At 50.2% G+C, this 17,153-nt stretch overlaps 1 protein-coding gene across 6 annotated transcripts in view; it reads right to left on the reverse strand.

Moving 5' to 3' along the window:
* The window catches only part of Atp11a (ATPase phospholipid transporting 11A), a 112,785-nt gene that overhangs the window by 42,473 nt on the left and 53,159 nt on the right, over window positions 1-17,153 (reverse strand). For all 6 annotated transcript variants that reach the window (XM_076553728.1, XM_006981313.4, XM_076553727.1 and 3 more), the window contains exons 3-12: window positions 14,239-14,328; window positions 13,481-13,561; window positions 10,232-10,339; window positions 9,031-9,159; window positions 6,760-6,863; window positions 6,392-6,442; window positions 3,564-3,628; window positions 2,918-2,999; window positions 1,163-1,313; window positions 51-248 (exon numbers count right to left, since the gene is read on the reverse strand). In XM_076553728.1, coding sequence (XP_076409843.1) covers window positions 51-248; window positions 1,163-1,313; window positions 2,918-2,999; window positions 3,564-3,628; window positions 6,392-6,442; window positions 6,760-6,863; window positions 9,031-9,159; window positions 10,232-10,300 — 849 coding nt within the window. In that variant the 5' untranslated portion in view covers window positions 10,301-10,339; window positions 13,481-13,561; window positions 14,239-14,328. The remainder of the gene's footprint in view (window positions 1-50; window positions 249-1,162; window positions 1,314-2,917; window positions 3,000-3,563; window positions 3,629-6,391; window positions 6,443-6,759; window positions 6,864-9,030; window positions 9,160-10,231; window positions 10,340-13,480; window positions 13,562-14,238; window positions 14,329-17,153) is intronic.

Here is a 17,153-nt window from a genome sequence, read left to right on the forward strand (position 1 = left end):
GAGGAGCGCCCAGACCGCTGAGGAGTCATGCAGTCTCTAGAGACACTGACCTGTCCCAGCTCCTCGTTCAGATCGGAGGTGTTGACCAGAGGCCCTTCCCCCATCTCCTCATCGAACATGTCTTCGTCCCAGGTGATGAAGTAGGAACCGAGGAACTTCTGCATCTCCACTGTGACGTACATGGACACCGGGATGATGTAATTGAAGAGGACCATGAAGGCCAGGAAGTCGGTGAAGGCCCTGAGGAACTGAGAGCATTGGCCGCATAAGGAAGCTGCAGGTCACATGGCAAGGACAGGAAGCCTCAGATTGCCATCTCTTACCCCAGTCAGATACGTCAACACAAGTACTTCCACCCAAATACAGAGATCCACTAGGGACCATTGCCTGCCATGTCTTGTTAAGACCCAGAGTAGAATCAGATGGCTGTGCTGGTGGAGACGTGGGGGACAGGGACAGAGCTCACACTAACCACGCCGTCAGGATGTGGAGAGGCCATGCTAAGTAGGGCCCAATGGGAACGCCACTTTTGAGTATTCATGATGTCCCTCTGTGCCTAACAATCCCCAAACTTAGGACGAGATGGGACCTTGCTATACAGTGGCTTTCTCTTCAAACTCACGATTCCTGTCTCAGCCTAGTGCTGGGATTACAGGCACGCACCGCCACACTCAGCTCTGAATGACTGCTCTGTACAGTTTATTCCTACCTTTGAAGCTATCAGGGAGAGGCTATCTGACAGATGGAGCCCAGCATCATGCAGGGTCTGTGCTTGTACACAGGGCGACATCTGCACACAGCCCTGATGTGACATCAGTGTGCACATGGCCCTGCTCTGAGGTCAGAGCCTTTTGTCCCCTAGTTACCACAAAAAGCAGCGTTTATCTCAGTGATGTGTTGAGCTTTGGAAACATCAAAATGATTTTGGTCCCTACATTTCCTGTGGAAACAAATACTTTCCAGGCTTGTACATTCTAGTGTCCAGGGACAGCAGGCAGCTCATACCTGCCCACACCATGTGCCAGTGATGGCCTCTGTCCTAAAATCAGGCGAGGCTCCATTCTGCCTGAAGCTAATTCACCTTTGTAGTTTCTTGGCACCATCGTTTTTTGTGACAACGGCCCCAGGTCACCTCCCTCACACAAGGGAAGTGCTTCCATACCAGATTCCTCTGGCGCTCTGACTCAGTCTTCTGGTTGTACCATGGCTCATCTCGGAAGGGCTCGCTCTGCCACACGTACTTCAGCACCGTGTTGATCAGGGCCTTGCTCACCAGGATGCAGAGGTACACGATCAGAAATGTATTCATTGACCTACAGCGAAACAGCCCAGCCTTCAGAGGCTGCTCCTGGTCCTTCCTCACCACGAAGGGACAGCACAGGACACCCAGCAATGCCCTGGAGGGCAGTGTCCAGCCTGGCCCAGTAAGACTCAGCTCATTCACAGCCACCTTTGCTAATGCTCAGGACACAGGACCAGAGCCATAAGAGGAGAGGGAAAGGTACATGCTGCCATGTGTTCACTGATGAACCTCTTTGGACCATGGGAACTCCTGCTTACAGAAAAGGGACAGCTGGAGTCAGCTTCGTCGGCCATCAGGTGCCACCAAATGAGCTGAGAGCTTAGTGATTCTCACTCTAGAGTGAGAGAAGCGCGTGAGGCTAGAAAATGCCTGTGCTGAATCACGAGGAGGCGGATTTGGGGCAGGTCTGCTTCTGAAGCCCAAGTGTCACACAGATGTCTGCAAGCAGAGCTTCCCAGCTGAGGAAAGGCCCACCCCCATTTTCACGCTCAACACAGCCGCAGAAGGCCCAGGGACGGCACCCCAGGTCACCTGCCAGCGTCCTGCACACGGTAACTAACTAGCTCCCGTTGCTTCACTCTGTGACATGGAGGCCGTCCACATCAAGCAGGATAACTCCGACAAGGGGCCGAGATGACAAAGCCTCAGACTCCACGTTCTCATAAGTCTACCCCCCATCCTGACACTTGTCAGTGGTTCCCTGTCTAGTGGAAAATATTCACTCTGCTCAGTGACCTCCGTAAAACCACATCAGGGCACACTTGGTTCCTCTCAAGTCCCTGGGTTGGAAGGGGCTGAATATGACCCCCATTGTGAGGTTTGCCTGGATCAGTGGCTGGGGATACGAGGCATCTGTGACTGACCCCAGATCAGGACTTTGGGGAATGACTTACAGGCAGTGTGTTAGCAGAGAGAGGGGTGCAGTCATTTATCTCACCGAGAGGAAAGCAAGGAAATCCCCCGAGGAAAAGGCTCTGTGGTTAGTAGCTCCAGTCCCTGGAGGAGTGGGCCCCCAAGGACACTGTGGGTCCCCCAAGGATGCTGTGGGCCCCCGAGGACACTGTGGGTCCCCCAAGGATGCTGTGGGCCCCCCGAGGACACTGTGGGTCCCCCGAGGACACTGTGGGTCCCCCGAGGATGCTGTGGGTCCCCTGAGGACACTGTGGGTCCCCTGAGGATGCTGTGGGCCCCTGAGGAAACTGTGGGTCCCCTGAGGATGCTGTGGGCCCCTGAGGAAACTGTGGGTCCCCTGAGGATGCTGTGGGCCCTCCGAGGAAACTGTGGGTCCCCTGAGGATGCTGTGGGCCCCTAGAAGACACTGTGGGTCCCCTGAGGATGCTGTGGGCCCCTGAGGAAACTGTGGGTCCCCTGAGGATGCTGTGGGCCCCCCGAGGACACTGTAGGTCCCCTGAGAATGCTGTGGGCCCCCCGAGGACACTGTGGGTCCCCTGAGGATGCTATGGGCCCCCTGAGGAAACTGTGGGTCCCCTGAGGATGCTGTGGGCCCCCCGAGGACACTGTGGGTCCCCTGAGGATGCTGTGGGTCCCCAGGACACTGCTGCATCTACAGCGGCCAGTGATGGCTAGAAGGTAGCCGCAGCGGGCTGTCCTTACTTTTCCACAGCAGATCTCTTTTGGGACTTGGACTGATAGTTCAGGGCCATCTTGGTCTCCATGCCCGTGTAGATAGCCACACCTGGAAGCAGAAGATTCCGTGAGATGCCCATACTCTGCAAGAAAGGATGCTCACACAAACAGGTCATATCTCCAAGTTAACCAGCAAACGATCTTCCTGAGGAAGCTAGATTCCTCACACTCAGGACTTCTCTGCGTAGATCTGATCTGCACTTTACACTCTTCAGTTCATTGCTAATATACTGGGTGATCTGGCAGCGGGCAAGTGTATATTTTAAAAGTTATTTAAAACAGGAAACAGCACATGTCAATGGGAGGTACTAATCCCGAAAAGCAGACTTAGAGAACTCTCCTGCATACAATGCTTTGGAAATATCTCCTGGATATAGCTTCAAGGTCCCAGTCGTGAGTTGAGATCCTCAATAAGCAAGCCAGGACCTTCACTGCCATGGCTGTGGGTTCAGGTTACACCACAGCACTCATCTCTTAGGGAGTCGCCCTGCACCAAGTCTGAGGGACTTTAAAGCATCTGGTGGCCTCTCAGGGTGCTGTGGAGTTTGGTTTGCTTAGTGTGTGCCTAGATTTTAGAAATGATTACCAGTGCTTTGCAAATTAAAATATTTACCAAAGATCTTCTCTGTATTTTTGAGTGTGGCTCCTCTGAGCAGCAGGTTTTCTGATCCCAATGGCCTGGAAGATAAGGAGACCAGAAGTGGCGTGATGCAATGGTGGGATTTGAGATTAGAAATCGATTCAATCGCCCGGAAAGGAAGTGATAAAGTGGGCATTTGCTCATACTGAGATCACCAAAGTCCATCTGCATAAGCACTGGGCTTCTCTGAGGCGGAGACATCGCCTGCTGGACTGTATCTAGTCCTGTTTTCCTGGCCTGTCACTCACGGGGACCTGGAGCTCCATGGTGGCATTTGAGAGGCCTCAAGGGAGCAGAACACCCACCCTCAAATAACCTGGAGCCTGAAAGTTTCAATGACATTTCCCCAGAAGCCACAGACTCTTCAGGAAGAGTCACTATCTGCACCACCTGGAACACCCAGGGACATCAAAAATGTCACCTAGACCTGCTACAAAAGAGGTCTCAAGGGAGGGCCAGCAACCCTCTCCCAACACACCTCCAATGTGAGGGGCTGTGCTAGGGGACCTCAAAATGTTCTGAGAAGGCTTGAACTTTGGGTTTCCCCATCCTTCAACTCTTTCCCTCCCGTCCTTAGGACCTGGAGACTCCTCTTTAGTGTGAAGGGAGGCTGGGCCTCTGGGCCTCCGGAGCAGAAGTTCAGCATGCAAGGATTACCCACAGGCAGCAGCTGCATGCCGTTCTTCTAAGCAGTGAAGGAAATTCAAAGCAGCGGAACTAAATCCTATAGCTGCATCCCAGGGACCACGGTGTGTCACAGGAGCACACACCAGTGACCAGTGTGTCACAGGAGCACACGCCAGTGACCAGTGTGTCACAGGAGCACACGCCAGTGACCAGTGTGTCACAGGAGCATACGCCAGTGACCAGTGTGTCACAGGTGCACACGCCAGTGACCAGTGTGTCACAGAGGAGCATGTGTGCCTTGACCTTACTTGCTTACTCGTCCGTCCTTTGCACAGATGTGAGTGCACAGGACATCACACCCTCAGTGGGCCAGTGTGCTTGGCCAACACGGTTCAGATGTGCCTGCAAGAGGCCAGGGAAGAAGCTGCTCGGGCGACTCACTGAGGCGGTCAGCAGACACCTGGAGGCTCCTTCGGTCTGTCGGCCACTGACAACAGTCCCCGGCTGTCCCCGGCTGTCCCCGGCTGTCATTGTCTATTAGCAACTTGCTTACAATAATTCATGTCACAAATGTGAATGAAAACGAACGGCCTCACCTTAAACGGGCCTTGGAGAGCTCTAAAGATAATGTACTTGACAAAATACTCTGCTGCTAGTGTGGACAGACTGAGGAAGAAATATAACTGAGTGAACTGGGAATTTGGATGGGGGACTGATAGAAGCAAACATTTTCCTCCTGTTTGTATTACTTCTAATATTTACAAATATCTTAAGAATCCAAATGACAAAAAACAGTCCTGGTGTGAAAGGCTGAGCTACAGCTATTATCAAAATACAAAGTGCATTAGCACCATGGTCCCCAGCTTGGGGCCACAGCTCCCCCTCGGTGTGAAGCTCGGGGTCCATAGTACATGCTCCCTCAGCTTCACCGATGGGCATGAGAACAACCTCATTTGTCCTTTCATCCTAAACAAATCAGCTGTCCACACTGTCTAGTCTTCAAAGCAATAAGGAACTCTTCTTTGAAAACAAAAGTAACGCCTCCAGCCCTCCTCCAAGTTAGTGCCCTACTAACCTGCTGATAGACGGTGACCACAAACCAGGGTAAGAGCTGGAATGGTGGCACCAGACCATGAGGCAGCACTCAGGAGGATAGGCTGGAAGGTCAGCTGTTCAAGGCCTTTCTAGCTAACAGCAAGATAAGGTCTCAAAAATAAGTAACACAAACAAAAAATAACCACTAAAAACACATGAGAAGAAGTTCCCAGGCTGTTCCCTTAAAGCAGCTGCTGAGTCCCATGAGAGCCAGGCCAGATCTGGACACTCCAGTGACTGTTTACTCTGTGGTATCCCCCAAACTCTACCTCTACTTCCCAGCAAATGTTTCCTTCAGCATACAGTGATACTAGGATATCAATAATTGGGAAATTCCTTAAACTGCCAAAAAAAAAAAAAATCAACCTCAAAACCTACTGAAAGCCAATGTCCTAAGCAATAAATCCAAACACTTCCTCACCAACCACACCAGATATAACAGTCTGGGGCAGACGGCTGTAATGGAACATCTGAAGTGGATGGCGGCATGTGGTGCTCAGATGGGGACCTGGGAGGTGGCACCCAGGGCTAATACCAGGCTGGCTCTTGGGCTCAGACCGCCCCTGCAGGCTGCTCTCTCTCAGCAGATATTGTGACTGTGGGCACTGAGGCAGCGAAGGTGGATCGGGGCGCACACAGCACCTCCTCACTAGCAGCAGGCCCTCTCTTCCTAGTTAGGCCTGAGAGAAACCCCAAGCATCCCCCCCCCCCCTCTGTGATGGCCACGGGCAGGCTGCTCTACTCTCGGGTCTCTGTACTGGAAACCTCTGATGTCACAGCACATGAAGGTGCCTTTCACAGTGGGTTTGGGCCCTGCCCTCATTAAGAACCATCCTGTAGGTTTCTGGCCTTGCCTAGCTGGAGAGGCTACCCATCGGGAGTGTCAAGGGCAAGGGTTCCAGGATCTTCATCGCATCAACATGCACAGACAAACCCTAGAGTCAACGTGGGAGAGTGGAACTTGCTTAGGAGGCATGGCCCTGCCTTCTAAACCAAGTGACAGGGTAGAACCCATCAAAACATGAACATCTAACATAACAATGAAGATGATAAAGGCCTGGATTCCCAAGAAGACTCACCTCACCACAGGATCGTTCAGGTCGTTGTAAACATTGATGCGTCCCACAAACCTGGCAACAGAAAAGCTCACGTCGTTACTCTCGGTAGCAGTGACGGGACCTCCCGTCTCCACCACAGCTAGCTCATCCTACTCTTCAGCATGACCGGCGGCGGCCCGGCCACTCGACTTTTCCTCCTTCCTCATCCTACTTCCTGTGCGTCTTCACCCACGGCTTAGATGACCCCTCTTAACTCAAACCACTCAAAGGAAGGACCACTTAGGCTTCCTTCTGGGGAGCTGCGGGTCTGCATGGTGCTTGTCTAGGCAACAGAAGGCGACCTTTCCGGCACTGCACCCAGGCTCTTCCGGTCAGCACGCTCGGCTTACTTGTAGAGGTCGGGCTGTGGCTGTTCACACTCGATGGTGGCGTGCAACCCGTCCACATCTTCCTCCGTGTGGAAGCCCTTGGTGTCCTGCACTGCGTAGTGAGTCTGCAGACGGAGAGGAGGGTGAGCTGCACCCCAGACCTCACTCGCCTGGCTTCTGATCCCCAGAATCTGGTCTCCATGCACATCCGTGAGCCCCACTGTGAGTCTGGGTGCAAAGGCCGAGTCTCAGCTATTGTCCCACTCGGGGGGGGGGGGGGGGGGTGACAAGAGCTCCGACTCCTCCTGCTCACCCAGCAGGACACAGGGCAAACCTGGGACCCTTTACACTGATACTTATGTACCTGCCCCGGGAGAGCTATCAACTGCTGACGTGACCCTCCTCTTCCAGGCAAAGCTCTATTGTTCCTAGGAGGTGCCAAAAGCACCAACTGGTTTCATTTTCCAAATTCCGCTACCAATTGTCCTCCCATCACTGCTTCTAGGCAGTGGCTCAGCTATTTATTTGGACCAGAGGACCCTCAATCTGAACTGAGTGTGCATCAAAATCCCCAGGAGGCCGCTAGGCCACTGCTGTTAGGCCACCCTCCCGAACTCAACGTAGTGGGTCTGAGCAGGAGGCCTAGGAACTGCATTTCTAAGAAGATACCAGCTGACACTGTGCTGCTGTCCAGGGCCACACGGCCTAGCTAGCATCTATGGGACCATGGACAGGTAAACATTCTTCCTCCTTTCTCCTGGGAGGAGAATAAAGGAGGGGAGAGGAAGGGAGGGAAAGGAAGAAGGAAGGGAAGAGGAGAGGAAAGATGTGTCGGGGCTGTCAGGAGGAAGGAATCCCTGCATCTCTGCTTATATTTCTAATAAATGCTGGAGTGAGTGCTATGACTTGGAGCAAGTGGACAGTTGATTACACATCACCATTTAGGTCAGTCAAGCACTTGCTATGTGTTGAGAATTTGGGGAAGATTTCTAATCATTAGTGTGGCTACCTTTCACAGATGTAAAATGTCCAGAAAGGGCAAAAAGCCAGGCTGAGGTTATGTGAGCTGTGTAAGACTCTCTGAGGTTGGTAGAAGCCTTCCCACAATCTGTTCTTTCAAGGACAGAGTTCCTATAACTGCAGCCACCAGAGCCAAACCAAACCTCCAGAATGCCACCGGAACACAATGACATGTACTGTGCAAACACACAAGGGCCCGGCATGAAGCAGGGACTCCAGCATTTCCCAGACTGACATCAGGTCCTGCAGCGCACTGCCCAGAGCAGAGCTAAGACCTCAGGTCTGTCCAGATACTGGGCCACTCTGTCTGAGCAATCACAGTCTCCATGGAATAGAGTCCTGCCCTCAAATGGGGTCCACTGAGCAGGCTTTATCCAATAAAGTGGGTCGCTTACAAGGTCTTAGAATGGTTAGACCATGAGCCCTGTCCAGGTACACTAACTCAAGCCACCCAGAAGCCCCTCTCCCAAAGGACTGATGCTTATTAGTACTTAAAGAAGGATGCTCTACCTAGAAAATATGAAACCACTCACAGGCCTTTACACAAAAGTGCTAAAGATTACCCCTAAAGATTGGGCCATCCTTCGCTAACCACATGAGAAAGCGTCTCGTCTCACAGCACGGGCTGCCCTCACCTGCAGCAATCATTTACACAGTTTGGGAGTCTGAGAGGCTGATGCCTCTCTACTGTTCTGGGAGCTGCCAGAGGATCGGTTGGTTTCATTATGTTAGAGTTCATAATCTCCTACAAGTTCCTTCTTCCAGATTTTTATGGTGAAAACCAGACCTGTAACTGAACAGTACTATATTTTCCTCTCTCATGATTATCAAAGTTTTACATCCAGTGTAGAATTCCATATGGAGTTCAACCGATTAATTACAGTTCCAGAAGATTTCTTGAGATAGTTTAACAAGACACAGGTGAAATCTGTAAAGTTCTGCATGACTTTCACACGGTTGTAGACTAGGAAAGACATGAATTTCTATGAGAAAGTGGAAACATTACTGTCCTACCAATCTAGTTAGGTCTCTGACGGGGTAAGGGCAGGCACATCTGTCCACCTCAGATGGCGGTTGTCACCAACATTAAGGGAGGAAAGAAATTAACTGAAAACAGCAAGGAGCAAAAGTAAGGTTAAAGGTCAGAGGGTGTGACCTCCCCAGAGAGCTGAGACCATAGACATGCTTAGTCTGCACTCAGGATGTCAGATCTATTGCCAGAGCCCAGTCTGGTGAAGACCCCGAGCTGCACCCCAAATCCAGGCACGTTACTTTATGGCTCGACTCTCCATCTAAGCTGGCGGTGGTGACATGGCAGGTCCCATCTGCCCGGTTGCTGGAGAGAAAGATCAGGTCACAGGGAAAGGTCTCATCTTCCTTTACCATGACAATGTCCCCAACCTGCAAGACACAGAGAGAACGGTCACTGAGAGGCCACCTTTGTGTGACAGCTCACTCTGGGCTGGAATTCACTCTCCTGTTGTATCTAGAGTGTGCTAAGACACCACCATGGTGTCTTACAGGATGCTAACATGATCCTAGGAAAGACCCACGCTGAGGCTTTCTGTTGGAACAAGGCTTCTCTGGGTTCCGTGGGCCACTAAGGACCAGAGCAGCTCCAGGGCCCTTCAGGAAAGACTGTCATAATATAAAAACACGGAAAAATCTCTCTAACAGAAGGGAAGGCTCTCTTGGAAGCAGTGACACATGAAAGGGCATTTATACATCAAACATGTTTAAAATAAACATGTACACAGCCATGTATCAACAGATGAATACGTGGGATGGGACTAGCAAATACACATGTGTGTCTGCAATCCTGGGGAGCTGCTTGTATGTGGCTAGGTGTTGTGGCCACATCCTGAGACACCCTCTGACCTCAAGCTCAACAGCTGGTTGGTGTCAGGCTGGGATGAATAAGGTTCATCCTATACCAGAGCTGGCTGAACTCCCTGGCTGGCGCAGGCTGCTATCAGGGATGTGGTCAGGACAGATAGTAGAGCTGCCTAAGAGGGAGGGAGGGAGGGAGGTAGAGTGGGGGGCAGGCTTGGGCATGGGAAGGGTCCCAGGAGGCAGGAAGAGAATGAGTCCAAATTTATAGTCAGGTGATGACTAAAGTCGGAGCTGGGCTGTGACCCAGAGACAAGCTGGAAAAGCCACTGTCTGTCTGCACTTGCACACGTGCGCGCGCGCGCGCGCGTGCGCACACACACACACACACACACACACACACACACACACACACACACACACGAGTGCGAGCGCGCGCACGCGCGCGCGCTCTCAAGTGGCCAGCACAGGCAGAGAGGCAAGCTGCTCCAGCAGTTCTCGCCATTCAAATGTCCATCGAAATGAGAGGTCAGCGTGGCCCCCAACAACAGGTCCGTTAGTGACCAAACCCGCTTTGAAAAGTTACTTTAAGATGATTCTGCAAAGCACATTGGTGACAGGCAGATGCAGGTGTGCCACTTACCCTCAGCTTCCGACTCTGCTTCCGGACCAGCTTGCCATGCTGGATGAAGTGCACGGGACACTGGTTCATGGCATTGTCTGCCTTGTGGCGGAGCCAGTCTTCATAACCCTGAAACCAGAGAGCCAGGGAGGGAAGATGTGTTTAAAGTAGTATGGCTAAGCATGGTCTAGCCTGGGGTTTTCTCACACCTCCCTGGTCCTTACAGCTGGTCACTTCCACAACGGCTTAGGCTGCTTTATGTTCGTGCAGTTATAACTGATAAAATCTTCATAACTACACTTCCATACAAACCCAGGACCTATCCTCCGGAAAGATTCCTCCACAGGAAGCCCCTCAGTCAGAAGATGAGCCTGGCTTCAGGATTCTACAATGACTTAAGGTCTCCACAGTCTCAGCAGCCCCCGGGCACTGACGCGTGTGTCTGCCAAACACTCATCTCACCCGTTCTGCAGACTTTCAAATGTGACCTAAGGGGTCTGCAACAGAGGTGAACTGTTTTCAGACCTGCATTTCCAGATGACGACCAGGGGAGCAATAAGAGATGAGCCAACGGCAAGTACCTGTACGTCTTTTCTTAAATTACTGTTTTCGATAATAAGATCTCTCTCCTGGTTGGGCTTTTTGTTTGTTTGTTTTTCTTTTTTTGGTCAATTTAACACATGCTAGAGTCACTGAGAAAACTTGTCCATAAGACTGGCCTATAGGCAATTCTGTTGGGCATTTTCTTGATTAATAATTGATGTAGAAGGGCCCAGCTCACTGTGGGTGGTACCACACCTGGGCAGGTGGTCCTGCGTTGTGTAAGAAAGCAGACTGAGCAATGTGGAGACCCCCACACCTGTCAGGAGACTCCAGAGTAAGTCCTGAGACCAGCCCCCTGCAGCACCTGCCGGGGGGAGGCTGCGCTGTTCTTTCCGGGGAAAGAATTTACGTGAAAGCTGATATTCTGCAAATTATCCAGATGCTACAAATGGAAAAGTGAATTCTAAATGCTGGAATGCAAATTCACACTCTCCAGTGCTCTGCAGCAGAAGGATCTAGAACACATGAAGCAGGCAAAGGCCACTCCTCTAAATATTTACAAATGGCTTGTCAGTCCACAAACAGATGCCCAACCTCACTGGCTATCAGGGAAATGTGACTACGACACCACCAGGCACACACTGAGGCAGCTATGATGGGCTGAATGCACCAGCGTCAGGGGCAGGTGCTGCAGACCACTGAATGCATCAGCATCAGGGGCAGGTCTTGCAGACCACTGAATGCACCAGCGTCAGGGGCAGGTGCTGCAGACCACTGAATGCATCAGCGTCAGGGGCAGGTGCTGCAGACCACTGAATGCATCAGCATCAGGGGCAGGTCCGGCAGACCACGGGAAGGAAAATGTTCTGCTGTTCAGGGAGACATCTGCCCAGCTCCTCAGGGGCTTAGGGCAATTCTACTTGTGGACATACCCCAAGAATTAAGGATTTACATCCATCAATCTATGTCCAGCCACAGATACAATATGTACATTTACTTTTGTTAACTAAAAATAAATACATAGGGGCAGGGAAAGGGAAAATCAAAATAAATAAATATATGAATAACCAGGAACAAAGATCAAATCAGTGTCCACACAAATGCTCTGAGCAGCATGCTTCAGCAGCGTTAAAATGAACCAACTGCCAAATGCCCATAGACAGACTGTGGGATAAACTAATGGGGATCTAAGCACACACACCCCAGAGCATTTCTCATTATGACGTGGATCGGAGCTCTGACGTGCCACAGTGTGGGTAAACCTTGACAACATTATGCTAACTGAAAGAGGCCAGTTACAAAGAACAGTGTGTCCCTGAGACAGCTTCCTCAGATACAGTCACTGGCCACATCCATCAGGACAGAGAAAACACGAGGTCCCTCAAGGGTCAGCAGAGGCACATTCTAGGGTGAGGCAGAGCAGGGTCTGGAAGGCTGGACATTACACTAGATTGCTCTGGTTGGCTCAGAATGTACAGAGCTACTTTCTTCTCCCATTCAAAGGCACAAAACTAGTGACCAACTGACTCGAACTCATTTCAGCCTGAAGCAAAACCGACTCCACAGTCTTCACTTCCCTGAGTTAGCTGAAACACCCCAGACCGCCCACCTCGAATGGCAACAGGGGCGCCGGCCTTCCTGTCTCTGAGATTTTTTTTTTTTAATTTAAAAAATTGTACAAATATTTTTAAAAACTGACAATTTGATCTTACAAATTATGTAAAGATGAAAGGGTCAATCAAGGCCCCAAATAACAGCTGTTCCATTTATATGCTCAACTTCAAAATTTTACTACAGACCTACAGTAATGAAGCAAGTATAAAAAACCCTAGTGACGGAGGTGTATCAGCTGAACAATTCAGTCCAGATGAAAACCCTCACAATGGGGAGAAGATGGTCTTTTCATCAACTGTTACTGAATGCCTACGTGCAGAATAAACGTGTGTGCATTCAGCTTATACATTATATCATATTTAAAATTAACATAAACATGACCTAAAGTAATAACTAAAGTTATAAACTTTTGAGGAAACACTGGGGTAAATTTTAAGGCATTTAAATTATGTCTCAATCTTTAGTGTGCTGTCTTATAGCTAATGTTAGCTCAGCAAGTAAGAAGGGAATTCCCCCACACACACTCTCACAAAATAAATAAGTAAATCACCCAATGGGAAGGCATGTTACAGGAATCCAGAATCCAGTTGAATGAACTAGTAATGGCTACAGTAGGAGCAAGTTAAACATTGAAGCATTATTGGATTACAGCCCAAAGTTTAAAATAAATGTTTATAAACCCATATTGGTACCAGTAGAGCACTGGGCAAAGTAAACGGGCATCAGGCAAATCTCGCTTGACTGAGAATCTGAAATAACTGACGTACGTGGTGACGGAGGAGAGGAAGCTTGTCTTTACTCCTTAACCGTTAGGCTGGGCTTGATAACCTGCTTCCAAGTCAGACTGTGAGAGGGGGAGGGACAAAGGACTCCACGGAAAGGAAATACTGCAGGTGACCGTACCACAAGTGGACACGGCGTCTGACTGACATCCTTACGGTGTAGCAAACTGACAGCATATACTTTTGATTTACAAAAAATGGTATTGCATATCTGTAGTCACCCTCTCAAAAATCTAACACCAATCTAACTATGAAAAAACAACACATCGTGTTGTACACACCTCAGAGCACAAGAAACCACACGTCAGCACTTGGACTGTGAGAGTCTTACCTGCTTGATGGCTGTGACAGTGATGACGAAGAAGAGTGGGAGCCCGCTCGTCACTGGACTTGTGGGTGTGTCGATGATCAACTGTGGGGACAAGACAGCCATGCAGTCACCTGGGAGACACTTGCTAGCGGCCGCGGACAGCGGGCTGGACTGGCAACGCAGCCTTTTCCCATGCGCTTCCACCTACTAAAGCACGTCGCTGGCTCCCTCCTTGCCCTGCAGCCTGGACAAGAGGGACACCACCCCGTCCCAGTGACTACAGTGCTGAGGGAGGCTCCTTGGTGACGGGGTGGCTTAAGGACAGCAGTCAGCATGTGGCGAGGGCACAAGTCTGACTCTAGAGACATCGATTCATTTAGTCCATGCCGCAGGTGTCACACTTGAGTTATTCTGACAGAGTTCACGCTGGGGAGATTTTCCTGTCATTTAGAGCTATACTTAGAATAATTTAGAAAAATGTAACACTGCTGCTCACAAAATGCAATCTACCAGCGGCTCCCCGCCCACACCCTTGCTCTGTTCCCGCCTCGCCTGTCTCCCTGGATGTACGTCTGCTTTGCGTTTCTAAGTTGCAAGAAGGAGTAACACCAGGCATGGCTGGAGACCCTGCCCTGTCTCTTCTTGGGGCTGGATTCAGAGAACCCAAGAATGAGTGGCAGATGAGGGGCGTCACATCCTTGCTGACTTTAGTGACTGTGTGTCCCTTACTTGAGACCCAAATGACATTTGCTGAGACAGAGAGCCAGGACCATCCTTACCTGCACCAGGAAGATGATGAGGAAATAAAAGTTGGCTATTCTTCTGAACTGTTCAAACAGGTTCTTGGGTATGAAGTTCCAGAACGTGTACTGTATACAACAAAAGCACAGGAAGGTCACTATGTGCGGCTCTACTACGAAAAGAGCAGTGCAGAGTATAAAATGTTTAGTTTTGGACACAAGCTCACCAGAGTTTAGGGGTCGACATTTTGTCCATGTTATACAAGGCCCCCAAGACAAGCGGCTAGGACAGCGCAACCCTCTGAAGGAACCGCACCCGAAGGGCCCGGTCCATCGAGTCAGGGCAGAAGCAAAGCAGTTATTGTGCATGTACAGAGTGTGCCATCAGTCTGGGCCCAGTGGAGACTCGGCATGACTCTTGGTCAGGGGGAACACCTCCTGTGTCTTCTCATCTCCCCTCTGTTGCCCAGTACAACTGAGAGACGCAGCAGAAGGGACAGAGTCTGCGCTGCCTGGAGGCTGCTTCCTGACGGCAGGCATGGTGTCCACACTGCAGGGTGCTGCATCTGTCTGCAGCCACGTGCAAGGACCCTCTGCTGTATTGACAGGGTGAGGAGAGAGGGCGGTCCCCACACTACACGTTCTCCAAACTGACCACTCAGCGTCTGCACTGAGAACAGTGGCTGCCCTGTACATGTCCTCTACGCTGTGCTGCTATCCAAGGTCACTTGTCTTTCCACATACATTTACAAGTATGAGGAGACCCTCGAAGTCACTGGTGGGGACTCTGCAGATCCTGTCAAGAGGGTTAACATCTTAACAACACCGTCTTCCTGCTGTCGATATGGGGTGACCAAACCACTTGCTGTATGATGGGGAAGAGCTTTAATATGTTTCTATTTTTATAAAATTTAAAAAACGGGGTAGGGCTGAGGACATGGTCCAGATGCAGAGCATTTGCCTAGCATGTGCAAGGCCTTGAATTTAATTCCCAGTATCATAATGAGTAAATACTTTATATTTGGAAATTCTGGTAGACTCTTTCAAACTTCCCACGCACAATGATAATGATACTCTCCTATCCGTCAATGAAGAAAGATTTATTTGGGAGTGAGGACAAGGATCAAAATCTGGAACAGACCACAGACCTCTGGTGTGTCTAGCGAACAAAGCCGGGCCTGGGATTCATGATTCAGGCCGTCACGGAAGGACACTCCTGAGCTGGAGCGGTCACAAGCACAGGTGGTCTTAAGGTCATAGCTGGAGGTTTTTCTGTAGATGGGAAATGAAACAGTCTTCATGACTGAGCCGCTGTGTGGTTGAACTGGCTCTGTGGGCTCTTCCTGGAGAAGGTGAACGGGACCTCTCAACTCCACTACAGTGGGACACAGGAGGTGACCCTGGTGTGTACAATGCGTTTCCACGAAGAGGGCCACGTGCATGTCCTAGACCTGTGTTACCTAGAATGTTGTTCTAGTACCCTGAAGCTTTACCATGTACCAGAGAACCATGTACCACTACGAAGACCTACCACGGCCGAGAACTCTCAGCCTTGTAACCCCGTGGTTCACAAAACGTTAATGAGTTATTACTGCTGACCGCATGTTACAGAAAGCCAACGAGATAATTCAAATGTCCGTGAAGATGTGACACCTCTGTAACAGATAAAACAAGGGGCTGGAGAGATGGCCTAGTCAATAAAACGCTTGCCACACACACGAGGACCAGAGTTCAGATCCCCAACACCCAACAAATGGCAGGGCCCAGAAGTGCCAGTCACAACCTCAGTGAGAAGGTGGAGACAGGGAGACCCTGGGGCTTGCTGGCCAGCCCGTCTAATCAATTAGCTAAGCTACAGGTTCAGGGAGAGATGGCCTAAAAAAAAGAGAGAGTCATTAAGTATGGTGGTGAATTTTATTTGTGCTGAAATATGATTTTATTTGTATGTTAATAAAGTTGCCTGGGGATCAAAGCTAAGAGCAAGCCATTAAGCAGAAGTCTGGTAGTGGTAGCATACGCCCTTAATCCCATCACATGGCAGGCAAAATCTCTGTGTGTTCAAGGACATAGCCAGCATGGTGACACATGCCTTTAATCTCAGTACCAACCCTAGAGACCGGGAGGTCTGTATAGACAGGCAGTGACGAGGAAGTCATGTGGTTGGGTTTAGAGCCAATGAGAAGGCAGAACAGAAAGGCAATGAAAAGACAGACATAGGAAGAAGGTCTCTCTCTCAGGGGAAGGACAGCAGCGAGTGGTAAGATAAGGTGGTCTTAGCTCTTGGCTACTGCTCTGATCTCTGGGCTTTTAACTCTATATGGCTCTGTGTTTCTTATTTAACAAGACCATTTAGAATTATATCTAATTAAGGCATTAAGGAGGACACCCAATTTTGACCTATGGCTTTCACATGCATATCCATGTATGTGCCCTCTCCTACATGTTCTCACACACGCACAACTGGAGCTCTTTATTATAAGAGCTGGTACTGGCCACGTGAGAGTGACAGGTCAGCCACACATCTTCTATCTTGCCAATCTGTAAAGGTCCCCATATTTGTGGGACTCATGGCCAGTACACAATGTCTCACTGTCATCCACACTCAGGATCTGTAAAGGTCCCTGTATTTGTGGGACTCGTGGCCAGCACACAATGTCTCACTGTCATCCACACTCAGGTATCGAGTTCCACTTCTATTATCACAGCAGCAGTGGAAAGTATCCCAGCTTGCAACAGTCTGTTATCAATGACTAAGAGGAGGAATAAGATGGCTGCTCCACCTGTAAGGGGCTGGGAAAATGAGGTCACAGCGTCTCTTTCTCCCATGGAGATGTCTTGAGGCGTGTTGACCCCCAGGAGACAGTTAATAAGCCCTGCTTCTTCACACTCATGGAGACTTTGGGCCAGAGTCTGCTGGGCTGTCTGTCCTCATCCTGAGCAGAGGGAGCCCACTG

The sequence above is a fragment of the Peromyscus maniculatus genome, chromosome 17 (assembly GCF_049852395.1).
Source record: "Peromyscus maniculatus bairdii isolate BWxNUB_F1_BW_parent chromosome 17, HU_Pman_BW_mat_3.1, whole genome shotgun sequence".
Lineage (NCBI taxonomy): Eukaryota > Metazoa > Chordata > Mammalia > Rodentia > Cricetidae > Peromyscus > Peromyscus maniculatus.